Source organism: Vulpes lagopus, chromosome 6 (assembly GCF_018345385.1).
Source record: "Vulpes lagopus strain Blue_001 chromosome 6, ASM1834538v1, whole genome shotgun sequence".
Classification (NCBI taxonomy): Eukaryota; Metazoa; Chordata; class Mammalia; order Carnivora; family Canidae; genus Vulpes; species Vulpes lagopus.
This window is the reverse complement of record NC_054829.1, coordinates 99,263,810-99,280,781: the sequence shown is the minus strand read 5'-3', so window position 1 is coordinate 99,280,781 and position 16,972 is coordinate 99,263,810. Positions and strand designations below refer to the sequence as shown.

Sequence of the window (16,972 nt, the reverse complement as noted above, 5' to 3'; positions counted from 1 at the left end):
TGCCTTTTGTTCATTTCTTAGAACTGCAGATATGCAAGTAGATAACTCAGGATATTTATCCAATTATCATACACACAATACACACAATACACACATAGGCATACCTATATACATATGGCTGTGTAAACAGATGCAAATGTCTATCTACATATGTGTGTTTATATATATGTATGTGTTGTATACATATGCCAGTTGACATCCTGCTACATTACCCCTAAAATCTTCAATATGTATTTCCTTAAAAAAGGATATTCTTTTATCTAATCACAATATAATTTCGAAATCTGAGAACTGAACATCATACAACACTACTAACTAATACAGTCAATAATCATATTTCATCAATTATCCCAGTAATTTCCTTTATGGCTGTATTTCCTAGTCCAACATCCAATTCAAGATTATTCACTGTATATAGCTTTCATACAACTTTAGATTCTTTTAATCTGGAATAATAATTCATCCTTTCTTTTAGTTTCTTGACCTTAGCATTTTTGAAGAGTACAAAAAAATTCTTTTGTGGAATATCTTTTAGTTTGGGTTTGTCTGATATTTTCATCATGATTAGATTCAGATTATGTATTCTTGGCAAGAATACCGCGGTAAACCTTTTAATAATTATCAAAGAGAAAAGCCCAACTGCACCAATAAACATTTACAAACCTGCAATTAAAAAGCGCAATTTGTACTCTTCTGTTTTTCTGGATATTTAGGATGCTGAAATGTTTTAAAAAGAAAGTTACCATCATTACATTCTTAAAACTGAAATAAGGAGAAGAAAAGAAATTGTCTAAAATAGTTACAAAGGATTGAGAGTCCTAAGTAAATAATAAAATTTTAATAGAATTAGGGATGAGGAAAGTATTTTTTCAAGCAGAAAGTATTCATCTGAGATGAATTCATCGACAAACAGCTTTTCATAGTTGACCTTGAAGGATGGCTCAGATTTTAACTGAAAATATGGGAAGGGGTACTCCAGGTAAAGAAGGCAGCATAAAAACAATGGTACAGGCAGGAATGAGAGACTATGTGTTCAATGGGAGGTGGTGTAATTGCCCTCATGTACAGCATGTGCTTATACTAATGTTAACAACAGAGATGGCCTATGCTGGAGCTATACCCTTGGGGAGCTAAAAGCCACACAGAGAGGGTAGACTTCATTTGAAAGGCCATGTGTCCTCACTGACCAGCAAACCAGAGCTCTTGTAGCAGTACGTGGCTCAAATTGGAGAAAAGAAAAACAAATGCCTCTGCATAGTTTGTTTCTGCTGTGTTGTTGCTGTTTTGTTTCTCCAAAAACTCCATTGTTAACATTGCTATTTTTTAAAGAATGTATGTATGCATGTATGTATTTAGGAATTTGGGGATTAGAGAGTGAGTGGGAACAGGGGGAGGGGCAGAGGGAGAGAATCTCCAGCAGACTCCTGCTGAGTGCAGAGCCCCACATGGGGCTTGATCTCATGATCTTGAGATCATGATCTGAGCCGAAGTCAAGAGTTGGACACTTAACCCACTGAGCCACTCAGGCACCCCTAACATTGCTATTCTTAGTTTTAGGCTTCTTCTTTAGGTTTAATGAAGCTAAAAATAATAATCCCTTGTTTGGTAATATGATAAGAAAATTAAAATTTTCAAGTTCTTCGTGAAAGAGCAGCTTTCCCACCACTATTACATCTACCATTTGACAGTGAAGAAAGCAAGATAAATATGAAATATTGAAATATAAAATTGTTAGGCAGGAAACTAGGCACGACAGACAGGAGGATGGACCTTAGACATCCTGGGGGAGAGCCCCAATCTAGGACCACCCAGGCACCACCCCACTGCACCCCTCTAGCAGTCATTTTGCCACTACAGTATTCCTTCAGAGAAGAGTTAAGTTTGTAGCGCTTGTTACATTTGTGCAAGAAAGCAGCCCCTTGCCTTTTGCCTGTCTCCAGAATGGAAATAATGTTACGATTTCCTATCCCACACAGACATTTTGAATACCTCTTGGAAAAGGACATGCTTTGTTGGCTAATTATGATACAATCCAGGCCTGTCTCTCAAATGCTGCGATCCTAGGACCCACCCAAAAGAAAAAATTAATATAAGCCGACACCCCAGAGTTTCCCACCCTTGTCTCTCTTGACTGGCTCGCTCCTCCCTTGAAGTGCACTTTAATGAAACTTTGCTCAGTTTTACTTTCGTTTTGTTGTCCTGTAATTCTTTACTGTGGCAGCGAAAAGAACCGAGGCTTCTTTCCTTTTCCATCTCACCCTTGGTAACAAAATAAATAGGAAACATAAATATTATCTTTTCATACATATACGAAAATATGATAAATGTTGGAGAGCGCTGACCCAGCTGTTAGAACAAACCACAGTGCTTAAAAGAGTCCAAAGGCAAAAGATATCACAATAAAAAACAAAGAGCAGGGAGGAAAGAGACCAAATAAATGTGTCATGATCACAGAAACTGCTAATCATTTTTAAGGGTAAGATTTATAAACAATAAAGTGCACAATGGTAACACTCAAAAGTATTAGTTTATTTTATGCAAATCTGAGATTAGATAATTTTATTCTATATAAACAATGCTATATGAAACCTATATATGTAGAAAGAACAGATGGAGAAAATGAAGTAAAGATCCAAAAATAAAAAAAGAAACAGAAGACTGAAAAAAGAAGAAACATGGTCAAAGTGGTTGTACCACACACAGAAACGTGGAAAATACAGATGGGTCTGTATTACTTTCAATTTGGGAATTAAGAAGACAGGAAATTTAACTTACTTAATTCCTTAAAAGGAAATAAAATATTCAGAATAACCATGAGTGTATCTTTTTTCATCTTTTTTTAATATTAAAAACTTCTCTGGAGCCTTGATTAATTATAAAATATCTTTCTTTTTCATTAAGTTTTACAAAAATCTCCTCTGATTTTTCTTTCCTATGTGACTACATTAGAACATTTAATTATTTCCATGACTTTCTGGCATTTTTATTATTCTCCTTATCATGTTTCTGAATAATAAGTTTCCTTTTTCTTTTATAATTTCTCTATGGGATAGAGAGGAGGTAAGAAAAGGGACAATAAAAATTGAATTCCACACCTTTCACCCTATTTCACTTATTTTTTTTAAAACCAGACTTTATGTATTCAACACTAATAGCAGTATGAAACAAAATAGTTTAGCAGATCACTTAAACTGTTTATTTTTTAAAAATATTTTATTTATTTATTAATGAGAGACACAGAGAGAGGGGCAGAGACACAGGCAGAGGGAGAAGCAGGCTCCATGCAAGGAACCCGACGTGGGACTCGATCTATCCCAGGTCTCCAAGATCACGCCCTAGGCTGAAGGCGGTGCTAAACCGCCGAGCCACCAGGACTGCCCTTTAAACTGTTTATTAAAACAAATTTTTTATTGCATAAACTACAGCATTTACACCAATTTTATCAAAGAACACAACCTACACATAAAAGTTCTTTTACACATGGTTTAAAAATCATTTATAGGGATCCCTGGGTGGCGCAGCGGTTTGGCGCGGGCCTTTGGCCCAGGGCACGATCCTGGAGACCCTGGATCGAATCCCACATCAGGTTCCCGGTGCATGGAGCCTGCCTTCTCCCTCTGCCTGTGTCTCTGCCTCTCTCTCTCTCTGTGACTATCATAAATAAATAAAAATTTAAAAAAAAAATCATTTATAGAACTAAATTCTGGTTGCATGCTTGTAGTTCAGACAAATATATCATCTTGAAATGTATTTTCCCACACAACTTTGTTGTATTTTCCATTTAGCAGGTGCATCTAATTTACTCCAAGAAATCATAGTCTAAAACTTGAATGGACTGAAGATGAGAGTTAAGTATCTCAAAGTAGTCCTATGTTATCCAAAGTGTAAGCTTTTCTCCTACCAAATATCAACAGAAATATAATTTGAAGATATAGCAGAACACCACTGCCATAGCCACCCAAGGGGACTCATCATAAAACAAAATAAGTAAAACAGCAAGAAGATATTGCTCAATATTTTTATATTACCTACCAGTGATACTGTAATTTAAGTGATCAAAACAAATTTGAGTTCTTCAAGGAAATAGAAATGATGAGTGTGGACAATCACTCAAAATTTTGTCACCAATTTTTAATGTTCTTCTGTCTCAGGGGAGAAAAATTAGCATAAAATCACTTGCACTTTATGTACATTATTGTAATTTTTTCCATAATTCCCAACTGTGATATTTTCTTTTTTCATCCAAAAAAAACCCCCAAACCCTATAATATACTTGAAGAGTGCTAAAAACCCAGAGATCATAAGAAACTTGAGGACTGCCAATTTGAAAACTGTAGTGAAAATGTTTTCCCTGTTTTGTTTCTAGAAATCGTTCCAAAACATAGAAAATGACAATTGTGCAAATGCCTTTTGTATTGAAAACAGGAAACAGTGAAATCTTAAGACCTCCAGATCAATGGAATGGCTCCAAAATCAGTGATGACTGAGCAAAAGGGTGTGCAGGAGGAAACAGAGAAAAGAAACCCTGAAGAAATAATCCAGAAGCTGCAGATTTCAAAAAGAGCGAACAAACATACCTTCCTTAAGGTCAAGAGTCATGCCTTTTTATGTTGCAGACATAATGCAGCAGTTTCAGGTAGAAGCATATGTGGAAGCAGTACAGTTTCAGAAAGTAGAGAAAGTGAGGCTAAATAAGGAACTACACAGAAAAGACAGATTTGTAGAAAGCAGTCTCTATCTGTGGAAACAGAGAAGTAAAGTCTTTCATTGTGTGCGAGAGGAATGGAACAAAACCAACAACAAAATCCATGTTTGGATTTTGGCTATCACCTTTGGCTAGACCAAGACAAACTCGTTCAGTTTGGTGACTCAAAAAAAAGCTGGACCAGCACTGGATCTATATGAAGACACTACAAGAGTAGGAGAAAAGGACAGGGGAGGAGGGGAACAGAAAACCAATGACATACACACTAAAAAAACGCCACCCTGAAAGAAGTGGAAAATTGTGGCCAAATATTTCACCACGACTTTTTCAAATATAATGAGAACAACCACCTTTTTGAAGCAACTATATAATGCAAAAATGCAAGGTGTCAAGGCAAGGTTAACAGTATAAGATTAGGAGACAAATTGTAAGCTTTCAGTGCTCAACCAAATGGCATAATGGAAGAAAGTAAAAGCACCATAAAAATGAAGGAGAAATTGGAAGTAATATAGGGAAAGAGAAAGTACTGAAAGCATAAGAAGGTAGCAAGGGTTGAAGTGATACATGCATACTAAATATATATTAATGATGAATGAAAAAGAATTAGAAGTTATAGAGTGCAGCACAGACAAAATAAATTCAACATACATATAGAAGGAATCCCTGAAAAAGAAAATAATAATAAAATAGTGCAAATAATAATAATAAAATAGTGTGAATATTTAAAGATATAAGTAAAGAACACTTAAATCTCTATATTGGATTTGGGGAAAGACCAAAACAAAACAAAAACAAAAATAATCATGTCCATGGGAAAAATAGTTCAAAAGAGTCAGCACTAGGATAAAATTCTAGTGAAAGTCACTAGACTTCAAATATAAATTAAGAATCATTTATCAGCCAGGTAAATAAGAATTCCCTATATTCTACAATGCTAGAAGAAATAAGAGCAAAATGGTTCTCAGCCCAGCTATACTTCAAGAAACAAACACGCAAGAATTTTGAATATGCAAAATTTCAGAAATGTTGCTCCCAAGGGCCTTTCCTCAGGATTCTATAAGAGATGACTTTCATCCAATGATACAACTAAAAAAATAATAACAAACTTGCCAACAATGAAAGCTCCTGTTGAAAGTAAATTTTCCCCCGGTGGACAGTGAGACCTTCAGATGATTGTAGCTATGGACAGCTTGACTGCAACCTCACAAGACACCCTTATGCACAACCTCCCAGCTAAGCAACTCCTAGATTCCTTAATTGTAGAAACTGTAATAGAATTATCATTTGCTGTTTCCATTTGCTAAATTTTAGGATAACTTGTCATGCAACAATAGATAACTATAAAACAAGGCTTAAAACATACTGAATTTGAAGAGGTTAGAATGCTAGAAAATACGAAGAGGATTTTTTTTAAGAGCCATTGGTGCACTGTGTGTCCCACCATGCGCCATGGGAAAAACTGACAGATGGCACCATCTTCAAGCACAATGACAGGGGCCTCCAGCAAAAATATCTGTGATTGACATACGTTCTTTGGTTCTACAGAACAAGATTCATGCAGACCCATGTTTGGAAATGACTAAAGGTAAAAGGCAGTGGCCATGTTGCTACTCTAAGGGTAGGACAGTGTTGGCTATACTGAAAATGGCTTGCATGCCCAGAGTTTGACAAGGAAAAGATAAACAGGTGTTTTTACAGACTGGTGTAGGCCGAATGGGAGAAAAAGCCAGCTGGGGGAATCTCGGAGTGATTTCTATCAAAAGTGACACAGAAGAGTAACGTAGGTATCAACAGTAAGAAACCATAAACCACCACAAGTAGGAGTATCAAGAGAGGACACAGTCATCTCATCAAGGAGCCACAGGTGACACATCCCAGTGAAGAGAGGGAACGTCAAAGAACCCAGAAATATGCTCCAAGGAGAAGAGGCAACACTTAATATTTGACATGGCCAATAGAAAATCAGGACCTCACCTCTTCCCTCAAGAAGAGGGAACTATTGCTAGAACACTGGTAATAAAAGGCTAAATGCAGGTTGAGAAAACCAGTAATGCAGCTAACACAGCACCACTTCCACACCCAGGAGGAATCAGAATAGAACAGTAGGAGGGAGAAACTAACAATAGACAGCTTCAGAGTTTTGACTCTTACATGGAACTGCAATTAATTACTGTAGAGGAACCTTATGTTCTGCTCTTTAACATGTAGCTATGTGACTAAAACAAAATTTTTTTAAATTTAAAACTACTAAAAATAACAGTATTCCCTACCATAGTAATAGATATCATACAATAATCAGCACAACAGAAGTTTTATCATTCTAAAGCAGACATTCAAAGCTTAGACTGCTACTGACTGGTAACAGTACTAGGGTAGATATTAACTCAAGCCTTCCCAGTTAAGTAAGAAACCAGCTTCTGAAAACTCTAGAATCAAACTGACATATAGTATACCATATTTTTTCTACCAAGTATGATATGAGCTTACAAGACTACCCTAAGGAATATATTTACAAACCGTATTTTAGAACAACTAATAAGCGCTGATTGGAACATAGCTAAAACTTAAGAACCTTCATGGACTTTGAGGAAAGTGCAACATACATACAACATGATGTTGGCTTTTATTTTTTTTTATCCTAACTTCAGATATTCATTGGTCCAAAAACACTTTAGATGTCTTAATTATAGAAAAATATATAAAGAAGATTTGGTAACACTACCTCTGAATACGATACTCTCGATTACAGCGATGTAATCTTGGGGCTCCTGCTCAGTAGATATCTCCCATCTGCCTCCAGCGATATTTAATAATTTGTAGAGCTGATCTGAACTCTTCACTCCACACAGCAGAGTAACCACACTTTCTGGTGAATGAAGTACCTTTTCCAGAAATTGACATTTCTTTGGAGTTAGGTTTTTAAGCAGGCCATTTGATAATATCAAAAGTTTACATTTACAACAGTTTAAACTCAGCAATTCCAAATCCCAAAAAGAGTAATTCTCCAAGTGATATAATAGGATTGCTTCTCTTTTCACAACATGTAAAAAAACTTCCTTCAAGTACAGAGCCCATTCCTCAGCATCTTCTTCATATATCATTATGATATCTTTTGCATTTTCTGGAAAAACAGAAAACAATGTATTAATTTTCTTATGTTTGAAGTGCTAATAGCAAATTATATTATTAATCTCAAAAAGTGCATGTATTCTCTAAAGAATATATTACTTTTATTATACCAGAGACCAATAATATAATTCATGTTATTCCCATTATGAAATAATACAGGATTAAAGTAATCCTTAAGGTCAACACAGTTCATGCTTTGTGTGAGTCTACGCTGTACTCACTGAACCAGAGTGAACCAAGATGCTCAACCCAAAGAACAGAGAAGTTTCATGATAGAATAAAAAGAATATTTTGTAGGATTACAGGAGCTAGGCTACCAGGCATGGCTGTGCCAGTAACCACAAAATTTACCTAGATCACAATATTTAACCCCTTTACGCTGTTGTTTCTCTTTCTACTAAATGAAGGTAAAAGTAAATACATAAGCTCTGCCTAAGGAATCAGATTATTCTGTAAAGACATGAGAGAATTTTCATAAAAAAAACTTTCAAATCTTTTTTCCAGGTAAAGATAGTGCACAAAAACAAGTGATAGAATTTCTATGCCCAGAATACTAACAAAATAAAAATTTTTAAAAAGAAAAATTCAATAGCAGAAACCAAATAAAAAGGGTACTATCTTATGTCATCATGCTGATGAAATAATTCAAAGGTTCTGATAGGACAGCACTAATCCCAGACCTCTCTCTGACCCCACAACCAATTCCGATAAAGAAACTTCAGTCATCACCATAACCACCAGGGTGCTTATGAATCTCTTTCCCATCTGGAAACTGATCAGGGGGTGTCTGCAGGAGTAGGAAAGACTGTCAGGACTCTCCACAAGCCAGGACTCAGGCTGAGTCAGGAAAACCAGGCAAATCCCACAGGAACTCAAGTGGGCAAGAGGAGAGGGGCCTTGCAGACAACATTTAACAGGTCTCAGAGGCCACAACCGAGGACCTCCAACCGAGGACACTTTGCATCTCCTCTCCTTCTCTTTCAGGTCATAAAAAATTGAATGGAACACAAATTTTGTCACTCAAATTGTAGCTTTAAGGGAAAAATTAAAAGCAAAAAAGATAGGGAGGGGAATTTAACGAATAATTTATCAACACTATATTAAGCAAACAGAAAGCCTAAGTAGAGCTAAGAGAAACACAAGCAAGATGAAAATATTAGCAACACAAATTTGTTGTTGTGAGAAGATATTATGCAAATAATATTAACAGTAATAATATCATAAAAATAAAACACAGCATGCAAAAACTAGTAGAAATGATAAGCAGAGAAGAAAAAAAACCCCATAAAAGTCATCTATAGTATAAAAAGACCAGATATTAAATAAAATCAGAGTTCAAAGAAATTGATTTAACTTTTTTAAAAATATCATTTAAAAGTATATACGAGATAGGGAGACAAGTTGAGCCAAACAGTACCATTCCCCTGATAATATATAAATTAGAAAAGCAATAACTAGGTTAAACATAGATAATATTTTAATTTCTGGACTAAAAGAAAAGCTCAATATTTTCATAGTAAATGCAGAAAAAGAGAACAAAGTCCTAGCAATTGGTAAAAATATGAATATCTGGCTAAAAGACTAAAAAAAGGAAAAGACTCAATATGAAGACAACCTAAAAGCTAAAGTAGAACAAAAGACATAGTAAAATATTTTAAAATGTAATTTTAGAAGTCCTTAAAATATGAAATAAAAAGAAACCAGTTCCATGTATCAGTGGAGCACGATCATGTTCTAAGAAAAATTGTTAAGGGAAAACCTATTTTGATTAAATTGCATTTGGTTTAGTGATTATTATAAAATGTCTCCACCTACTCAGGAAGGAAGAGCAAGTCACCCAGGAGGAGAAAAACATTAAGTTAGCCATAGATTTCTTCAGAGCAATTTCAAACCCAGATTATAATGAATTATAAGAAAGTTCTTACAAAAATAATTTTTATAGTGTATTCATATTGTAGTATACTATACAGCAGTGAAAATGAATCACTGCTAAGTACAACATGGATAAATCCAAAGACATAATATGAGGTGAAAGGAAAAAAAAGTATATTTCATGATTGTATTTATACGAAGTTGAAAAACAGAAAAAAGAAAAAAGATCCATGCTAATGCAGATAGAGTATCTGGGCATAGGATTAAATGAAAGCAGGGATGGGAGAACCTACCAGGATTCTGGAAATGTTCTTATCTTGGTCGGAATGGCTGTCACATAAAGTATACACAGATAAAAATTTATTTATCTGTGTACCTTAGATTGTGTGTGTAAATTATTCTGCAATAAAAAGTAAAGTCTCAAAAGAAAGAAGAAAGATGCTGTCTCTTTCAACTTTTTGATTCCTAAACAATACCTACCACAATTTCTTGAACAGGTTTTCAATAGATTTTTAAAATTTACTTATGTGTGTAGGATGAAAATGACATCTGGCAGAAAGCATATGGGAAATCATACACAAGTTGTGTATGAGTCATCAAGGTAGTTCTGTTACTCCTTGTGTAGTAACTCACCCAGCCTGGATGCTAAATAAATACATGTTGAACAAATACAAACATGGTGCCGTAATTCAGTATTTTTATGTTTGAGGAACAGTAGAGAAAGTTTTCCTTCTATGATTATATACAGCCAGAGCAAGCTACTTTATAGTTATAAAATAAGGACAGTAAAGAAAAAACTAATAATTAAATTACCAGGTGCTTCAAGTAAACTAGGATTCTACGTGTTTTACATATATCATTTTACTTTATTCTCAAAATTACCCTATGTAATAGGTTCAAATATTAATGTCATTATACAGACGGGAAACTGAAGTGGTACGGGAATTAGGATTCCAATGCAGGCAGTCTGATCCTACAGCCTATAGTTTTAACCTCTAACAGCAAAGGACACTATAGAATTATTTGAAAGATTAAGATAGATTCTTTGTAGTGATATGAGTTAGGTTAGTCAATATTTAGCAGCCCTTGAGTTATTCTTAAGTATGCAAAGTATGTGAAAGCTTACCAGGACTCTGGTTTCCTACCAAGGAAAAAGAGGAAATAGAACATATGATATACTCCAGAGTATGGTTATCTATGAAGAACTTACAGAACTTTCTTCTTAACTCTAAAACTTAAATCAATAAAATTACAGAACAAGCTTTGAGGATATTTGAAAGTACAGAATGAGGGGCACCTGGGTAGCTCATTTTCGTTAAGCATCTGACTTGATTTTGGCTCAGGGTCATGAGATTAAACCCCAGGTATGGCTCCCTGCTCAGTGTGGAATCTGCTTGTCCCTCTTCTTCTGCTCCTCTCCCCCTCTTACTCTCTCTCTCTAAAAAATAAAATAATAAATAAAATAAAATAAAATAAAATAAAATAAATAAAAATAAAAATAAAATAAAATAAAATAAATAAAATCTTTAAAGTACAAAATGAGTAATTCCCATGTTATGTGGTTGGGTATCACACTACCATAAGATATCAAATCTAGAGAAAATAATAACCTATCTTTCAAAACTTCCCAAGAAAGAGTAGACAGGTAGTCTCTCTCAATACTCTATGGCCATTTTACTTTTAGGCTGAAATTAAGTGTTCCTTTTAAATTTATATTTGACCTATAGTTAGTCAATAACCCCTACAGGACACATTTCAAAAGCATTAAATGTCATCCATTTCTTCTCTATGGATAAAATCATTTCAATATTTTAACCTTTAACTTTCTCAATTATTATTTAATAATATGTGTTGCTAAGCACATAACATGTATTCTTTCATTTAATATTCATAAAACTATATGCAGTTGTCTTGTTATTCTTATTTTACAGGTGATCATACTGAGCCTCAAAAAGTTTCAGTAACTTGTCAGGGCCACAAAGACAGTAATTGGTCCTTATGCTGACTTCCAATCTTTTCTTTTTGAAACCATGTTGAGTCAAAATGCAAAAGTTAATAAACGGACTTTTCACAGCCATGATTTTTCTCTTCTTTACAAAACAGAAGCTTGTCCTTGAGTAAGATTTGGACTATAACCCCAACAATAGTTCTCTATTGACTCTCAAGACAAACCTACTAGCCTTTGTTTTACACACTTGAAATAATCAAACTTAATCATTATTTGCCAGTTTAATGAGGGTTATTGTCATTAAGATTTTCTGACTTCTATAGGTTGTGAAATGAAATAATAAATAATGAATCTGAAATACACAAACACAAAATTTTCATTCCTAAAAAGCTTAGTCAAAATAAAAGGAAATTGCTTTTGAAGATTAAATAAAGTCTGTAAATAAATTATTTAAAATGTAAATTTCCAGTCTGGCAACATAATGTAAATGACATCATTTTACAATGATAGAACAGAATACAGCCATGTTAATTTTTATAAATATACTCCAAAATGTTCTTTCAGATTCGATAATGATGCCTTTTATTTATCCTACAAAATACTATAATAACTTTTTTAACTTGAAGGAAATTTGTATCAGTAATTGATATCACTAATTGCTTTTGCACAGAGAGCAGATTACATTACATATTACCAAAAGAAATGTGACTGGTCATGAATCAAAATCCTTCCTGAATCAAAATCCTTCCTATTACATATATGTAGTTTTAAATGGCATATTTTCTCCTTTTTGAATAATATCCCATCTTTTATCCATGTCTGTGCATAATGAAGAAAAACAGTATAATGCATCTTTTCAATGTTATATTTTTTTACCTGGTGACCAAATTGTAGAAAAAAAAGCAGAAAATTACGAAGAAATTATTTATAGCCATAATGGACTCAGTAGTCATAACATGAACATTAATCTTGATAGAATCACACACACACACACACACACACAATATATATATCATTATTCAAAATATACAGTAAATGTAAACAAACTTGTCTTATCCTCTAACTTTGTACTGTAACTAGTACAACAAAGAAACAAAACTAGGGACTTTTTTTCAAAGGCATTAATGTAGTAAAACACACTATAACTCATGTTTCTTCCCCAGGAAAGTTGGTTAATTTCACTTATTCATAGTAGCAAAAAATATCAGGTGCTTTCTTTATATATCTGTATAGCAGATTCTACTAATGTACATCCCATATCTTCCTGGCCCAAGAGCTGCATTTCAGTGATAGGCTATTAAGTACACTGACCATTTCCAACCTCTGTTCTACTTTCTACTGCCTGAACACTTTCTGTGCTCTGAGAGAGTTTCCTCAGTGTGTGCATCTGCCTGGCAGCTCAGAGGTGTGGGGATTTAGGGCAGGGAGGGCTGGAAGGCAACCCTCAGTCAATGCAGGATGGAAATCAGTGTGTAAATAACAGCTCTTCCTTCCTTCAGTAGGACTATTCTGGGGTTTAATTCTATACAGTAATTAGAGGAACCCCAGTGATGCTGAATTGTAATTGTCAACTGTTATTCTGCTTATTAATATACACATTATTAAGCTTTTCTCCCCTTGTCTCACATTCCCTATTTTTTCACTAGTGCTTCATGGGCTTATTCTCTAAATCAACTACCTGCACTCATATCCAGTTCTCAGTTTTCTTCAGGGGAAATCTCTCTCTCTCTCTCTCTCTCTCTCTCTCTCTCTCTATATATATATATATATATATATATATATATATATATATATAACTTAGCTCTTCCTTTCAAATACAGGAAGGCACCAACACATCATTTTAAGATTATGCTTTTCAGCTATAATGAAGAACAACCAGGAAAAGTTATTTTTATACAAATGCAAAACCTTCCTCTTTCTTCTTCCTTTAAAGATGCAAACAAATGCTTTTATGAGTCACAGAACAAGCTTGCATGAGAATTTTTTCTTTTTTGTAAAAAAAAGCATGGTATGTACTGTTACAGGATTATTTTGCAAAGCCCTTCTACCCCTCACATATAAACTGCAGGTGTTCATTTCCTCTATCTCTATCAGTTTTTAATCTCTGACACAAATTGTTAATAGTTTATTTGAAAATTATAAACACAAAAGATTGTATATCTATGAACAGATTTTAAAATATTTAAAACTTACTTAGTGTAAATTTGTGGAATCCTATTTCTGCAAAGTCCATAACCTTTCCCTCCTGTTATTGCCATTACTCTATAGATTACTCAATCTAACACAACACTGACCATAAGACAGGCTATTATTTGATATTCCTCTAAGAAAAAAATACTGTGATCAAATAAACATAATATACTATAATTTTTTTAAGAGAGGGAGGAGAGAGGTGCAGAAGGAGAGGGGGAGAGAGAATCTTAAGGAGCCTCCATGCCTAGCACCAAGCCCGATGCAGGGCTCAGCTTGATCTCACAATCCTGAGATCATGATCTGAGCTGAAACCAAGAGTCAAATGCTTAACTGACTAAGCCACTCAGGCACCCCAATATACTATAAATTTTAAGATGAATTTTGATTTCAGAGAATTTGACTAGCTCCAAACAAAAGCACTTTCAGAATTCATTAAATATAGTAATAGTATCATCTTACATAATCTCAAGTGCTTCTCATTTCTTCAATTCACTCTCAAGAATAATCTCCTTAGGACTTGGATATTTTTAATGATCTGTCCAGACTGATTACATCACCTAGGCTCCCATGCCCATGCCAGTGGAAAGCACCATCAGAACACTAGCTGGTGAGAATAAGTAATGATAGAGTTAATTACTGGCTCTCTCACTCACTTCCCCCTTCTAGTTCTGGTAATATCTGCATTCTTTTGTGGCCTCTTTTCTGTGGCTTTTCTTTCATGGCTCCAGTTTTCATAAGCTCTAGCAACAATTGTCCCTCCTCTTCCCTCACAAGGGTAGTAAAGGATTCCTGCTATTAGTGTTCCAATACTTAACTATCCCTGCTTGAGTTCCTCAGCCCTGCACATGTTAATAAATAATCCTTTTATTAATTGTTTTCAGTTAAAATCTTTGATAGTGACATCTGTTTCCTGTCATGATTCTAATAAATACAGGTACTAGGAGTGGCCATAGGAAATAAATTCTATGAGATGGATTTTGGAATTGTGTTGCTTTCATAATTGCAGAGTGTATAAGCAACCCCTTGCCAAGGAAAATAACAGATTGGCAATTTATGGCATGCAGAAGCAACATAATGACTCAGTGTTTCACCAGGGATAATTTGGTATGGACTGTCAATGGAAGGGAAAGTTTTAGGAGATCAAATGCCTATGGTATTTAGTTAATACGGTGGCAATAGGGATTATGGAGAAGGGCGAAGGATATATAACGGCTTCTCTGACTGTCCTAGAGAGCATGCATATAAACAAAGACAGGGGTAGAGCTCCAGTAGCAGGGAGACCCCTCCAAGATTCTTAAACCAATGTGAGGACACTGTTTAAGAAAGGGTAGAATCATAAGACTTGAGAAAGACTGGGGACATAGATGAGGCTGAGAACTTTTTTTTTTTTAAGATTTTATTTATTTATTCATGAGAGATGGGGGCGGGGGCAGAGACACAGGCAGAGGGAGAAGCAGGTTCCATGCAGGGAGCCTGATGTGGGACTCGATCCCCGGTCTCCAGGATCAGGCCCTGGGCTGAAGGCGGTGCTAAAACGTTGAGCCACACGGGCTGCCCAAACTTTAAATTCCAAAGCATCTCTGAATCATTCTTAACTGAGGGAACCTGTGTTCCCTTGTAAAAACAAAAACAAAATTAAAAAGAAAACATTTTACCTAAGACAAATGCCTTACAAGCAATGTCAGATTTCCTCAGCATCTATGCCAACACTCCTCCTTGATTGCCCATAAGATCAGTAACTAGCATTAGATCCCATAAGTAAAAGGAATTCCAGAAAAACTATTTCACATGCAAAAATTATTACAGAATCTTGCCAATATGTATCAGCATTAGTCTGGAAACTATGTATGGAATGGATTTTAAGAGGTATTAGACCAAGGATGGCAAAAGAGAGAGACTGAACCTAAATGAATCAATCAATACGGTTGTATTCCTATAAGATTCAGAACTCAAGTGCCTGGGGTAGCACTAGCAGCCTATTAGAATGGATAATTAAAATCTGGACTCCATCAGTATAGAGTAATGTGATTACATTGCCAGACTTGCCTTCCATCATGAAGAAAAGGGGCAGACAGGCAAACTTTTTCTGTAAACAGCTAGACAGTAAATACCTTAGGCTTTGGGGCTACTTATATTCTTTTTCTTTCTCTCTCTACCCTACTGCTCCACCTCTTTTCCTTCTTATTTTTCTTTTTTTATAACCTTTTAAAAGTATAAAAACTATTCTTAGCTCATAAACTATAGACAAATAGGTCACCAGCTGGGTTTTGCCTATTGGTTACAGGTTTCTAACCCTTGTTCTAGAGTATTCTGATATTCTCTTTACTAAACATCAAAAGCTCTGTGATATCTATCCTGTGTAGCCCGGGCATGATAATAAGAATTGGATATTCAAATGGAACTTTTTAAGAAATATATTTTATTTATTTGAGACAGAGAGTGAGTGAGAGAAAGAGCATGCATGGGGGAAGGGGCAGGGGGAGAAGCAGACTCCCCGCCAAGCAGGGAGCAGACTTGGGGGTCCATCCCACTGAGCCACTCAGGGGTCTCGAACTTTTTCATGTCAATGAGGAATAATGAAGTCTGGATTGGTAGGGAATTAATGACAGCACTTAATCATTAGAGGCAATTAAGTAATCCACATATTTTTCACTGCAAGGATCTGTTGAGGTAACTGATCTGAAAGTCCTTATAAATAAAATATACGTATAGTAGATGAAGCTTCAGTTTTACCTTTATAAACAAAACAATTCTAAATTTGGGTACAGAAAATGACTTAAGCTGTGGTAAGTGAAGATTCACAGCCTCCTATTTGGTTTACAGACTCAGAGCCCTTTGACTGAGAGAAGGCCAAATCCCTTGAAAAAGGATTCTTCTTTCCTTCTAAACATGTATACAATGAATCTTCCTCTAAGCATTTCCCCAAAGACCTGCAGCCATGTGCACCGGGAAAAAGGAATACCCATATCTCCTAGTCCTTATTATTTATTGATTTCCATGGACACAAATTCCTGAAGACCTAAAATGGCATCCTGGTAAGAATGGGAACTTATGGAAACCTGGTGTAATGACAAATGACATCTTGCCTTGGGCATATTTAATAATAGTTCCAATGGGTCCATAAA

At 35.1% G+C, this 16,972-nt stretch overlaps 1 protein-coding gene across 2 annotated transcripts in view; it reads right to left on the bottom strand.

Moving 5' to 3' along the window:
• Positions 1 to 16,972, bottom strand: part of BANK1 (B cell scaffold protein with ankyrin repeats 1) — a 294,852-nt gene that overhangs the window by 254,757 nt on the left and 23,123 nt on the right. For both annotated transcript variants that reach the window (XM_041760292.1, XM_041760293.1), the window contains exon 2: positions 7,428 to 7,826. In XM_041760292.1, coding sequence (XP_041616226.1) covers positions 7,428 to 7,826 — 399 coding nt within the window. The remainder of the gene's footprint in view (positions 1 to 7,427; positions 7,827 to 16,972) is intronic.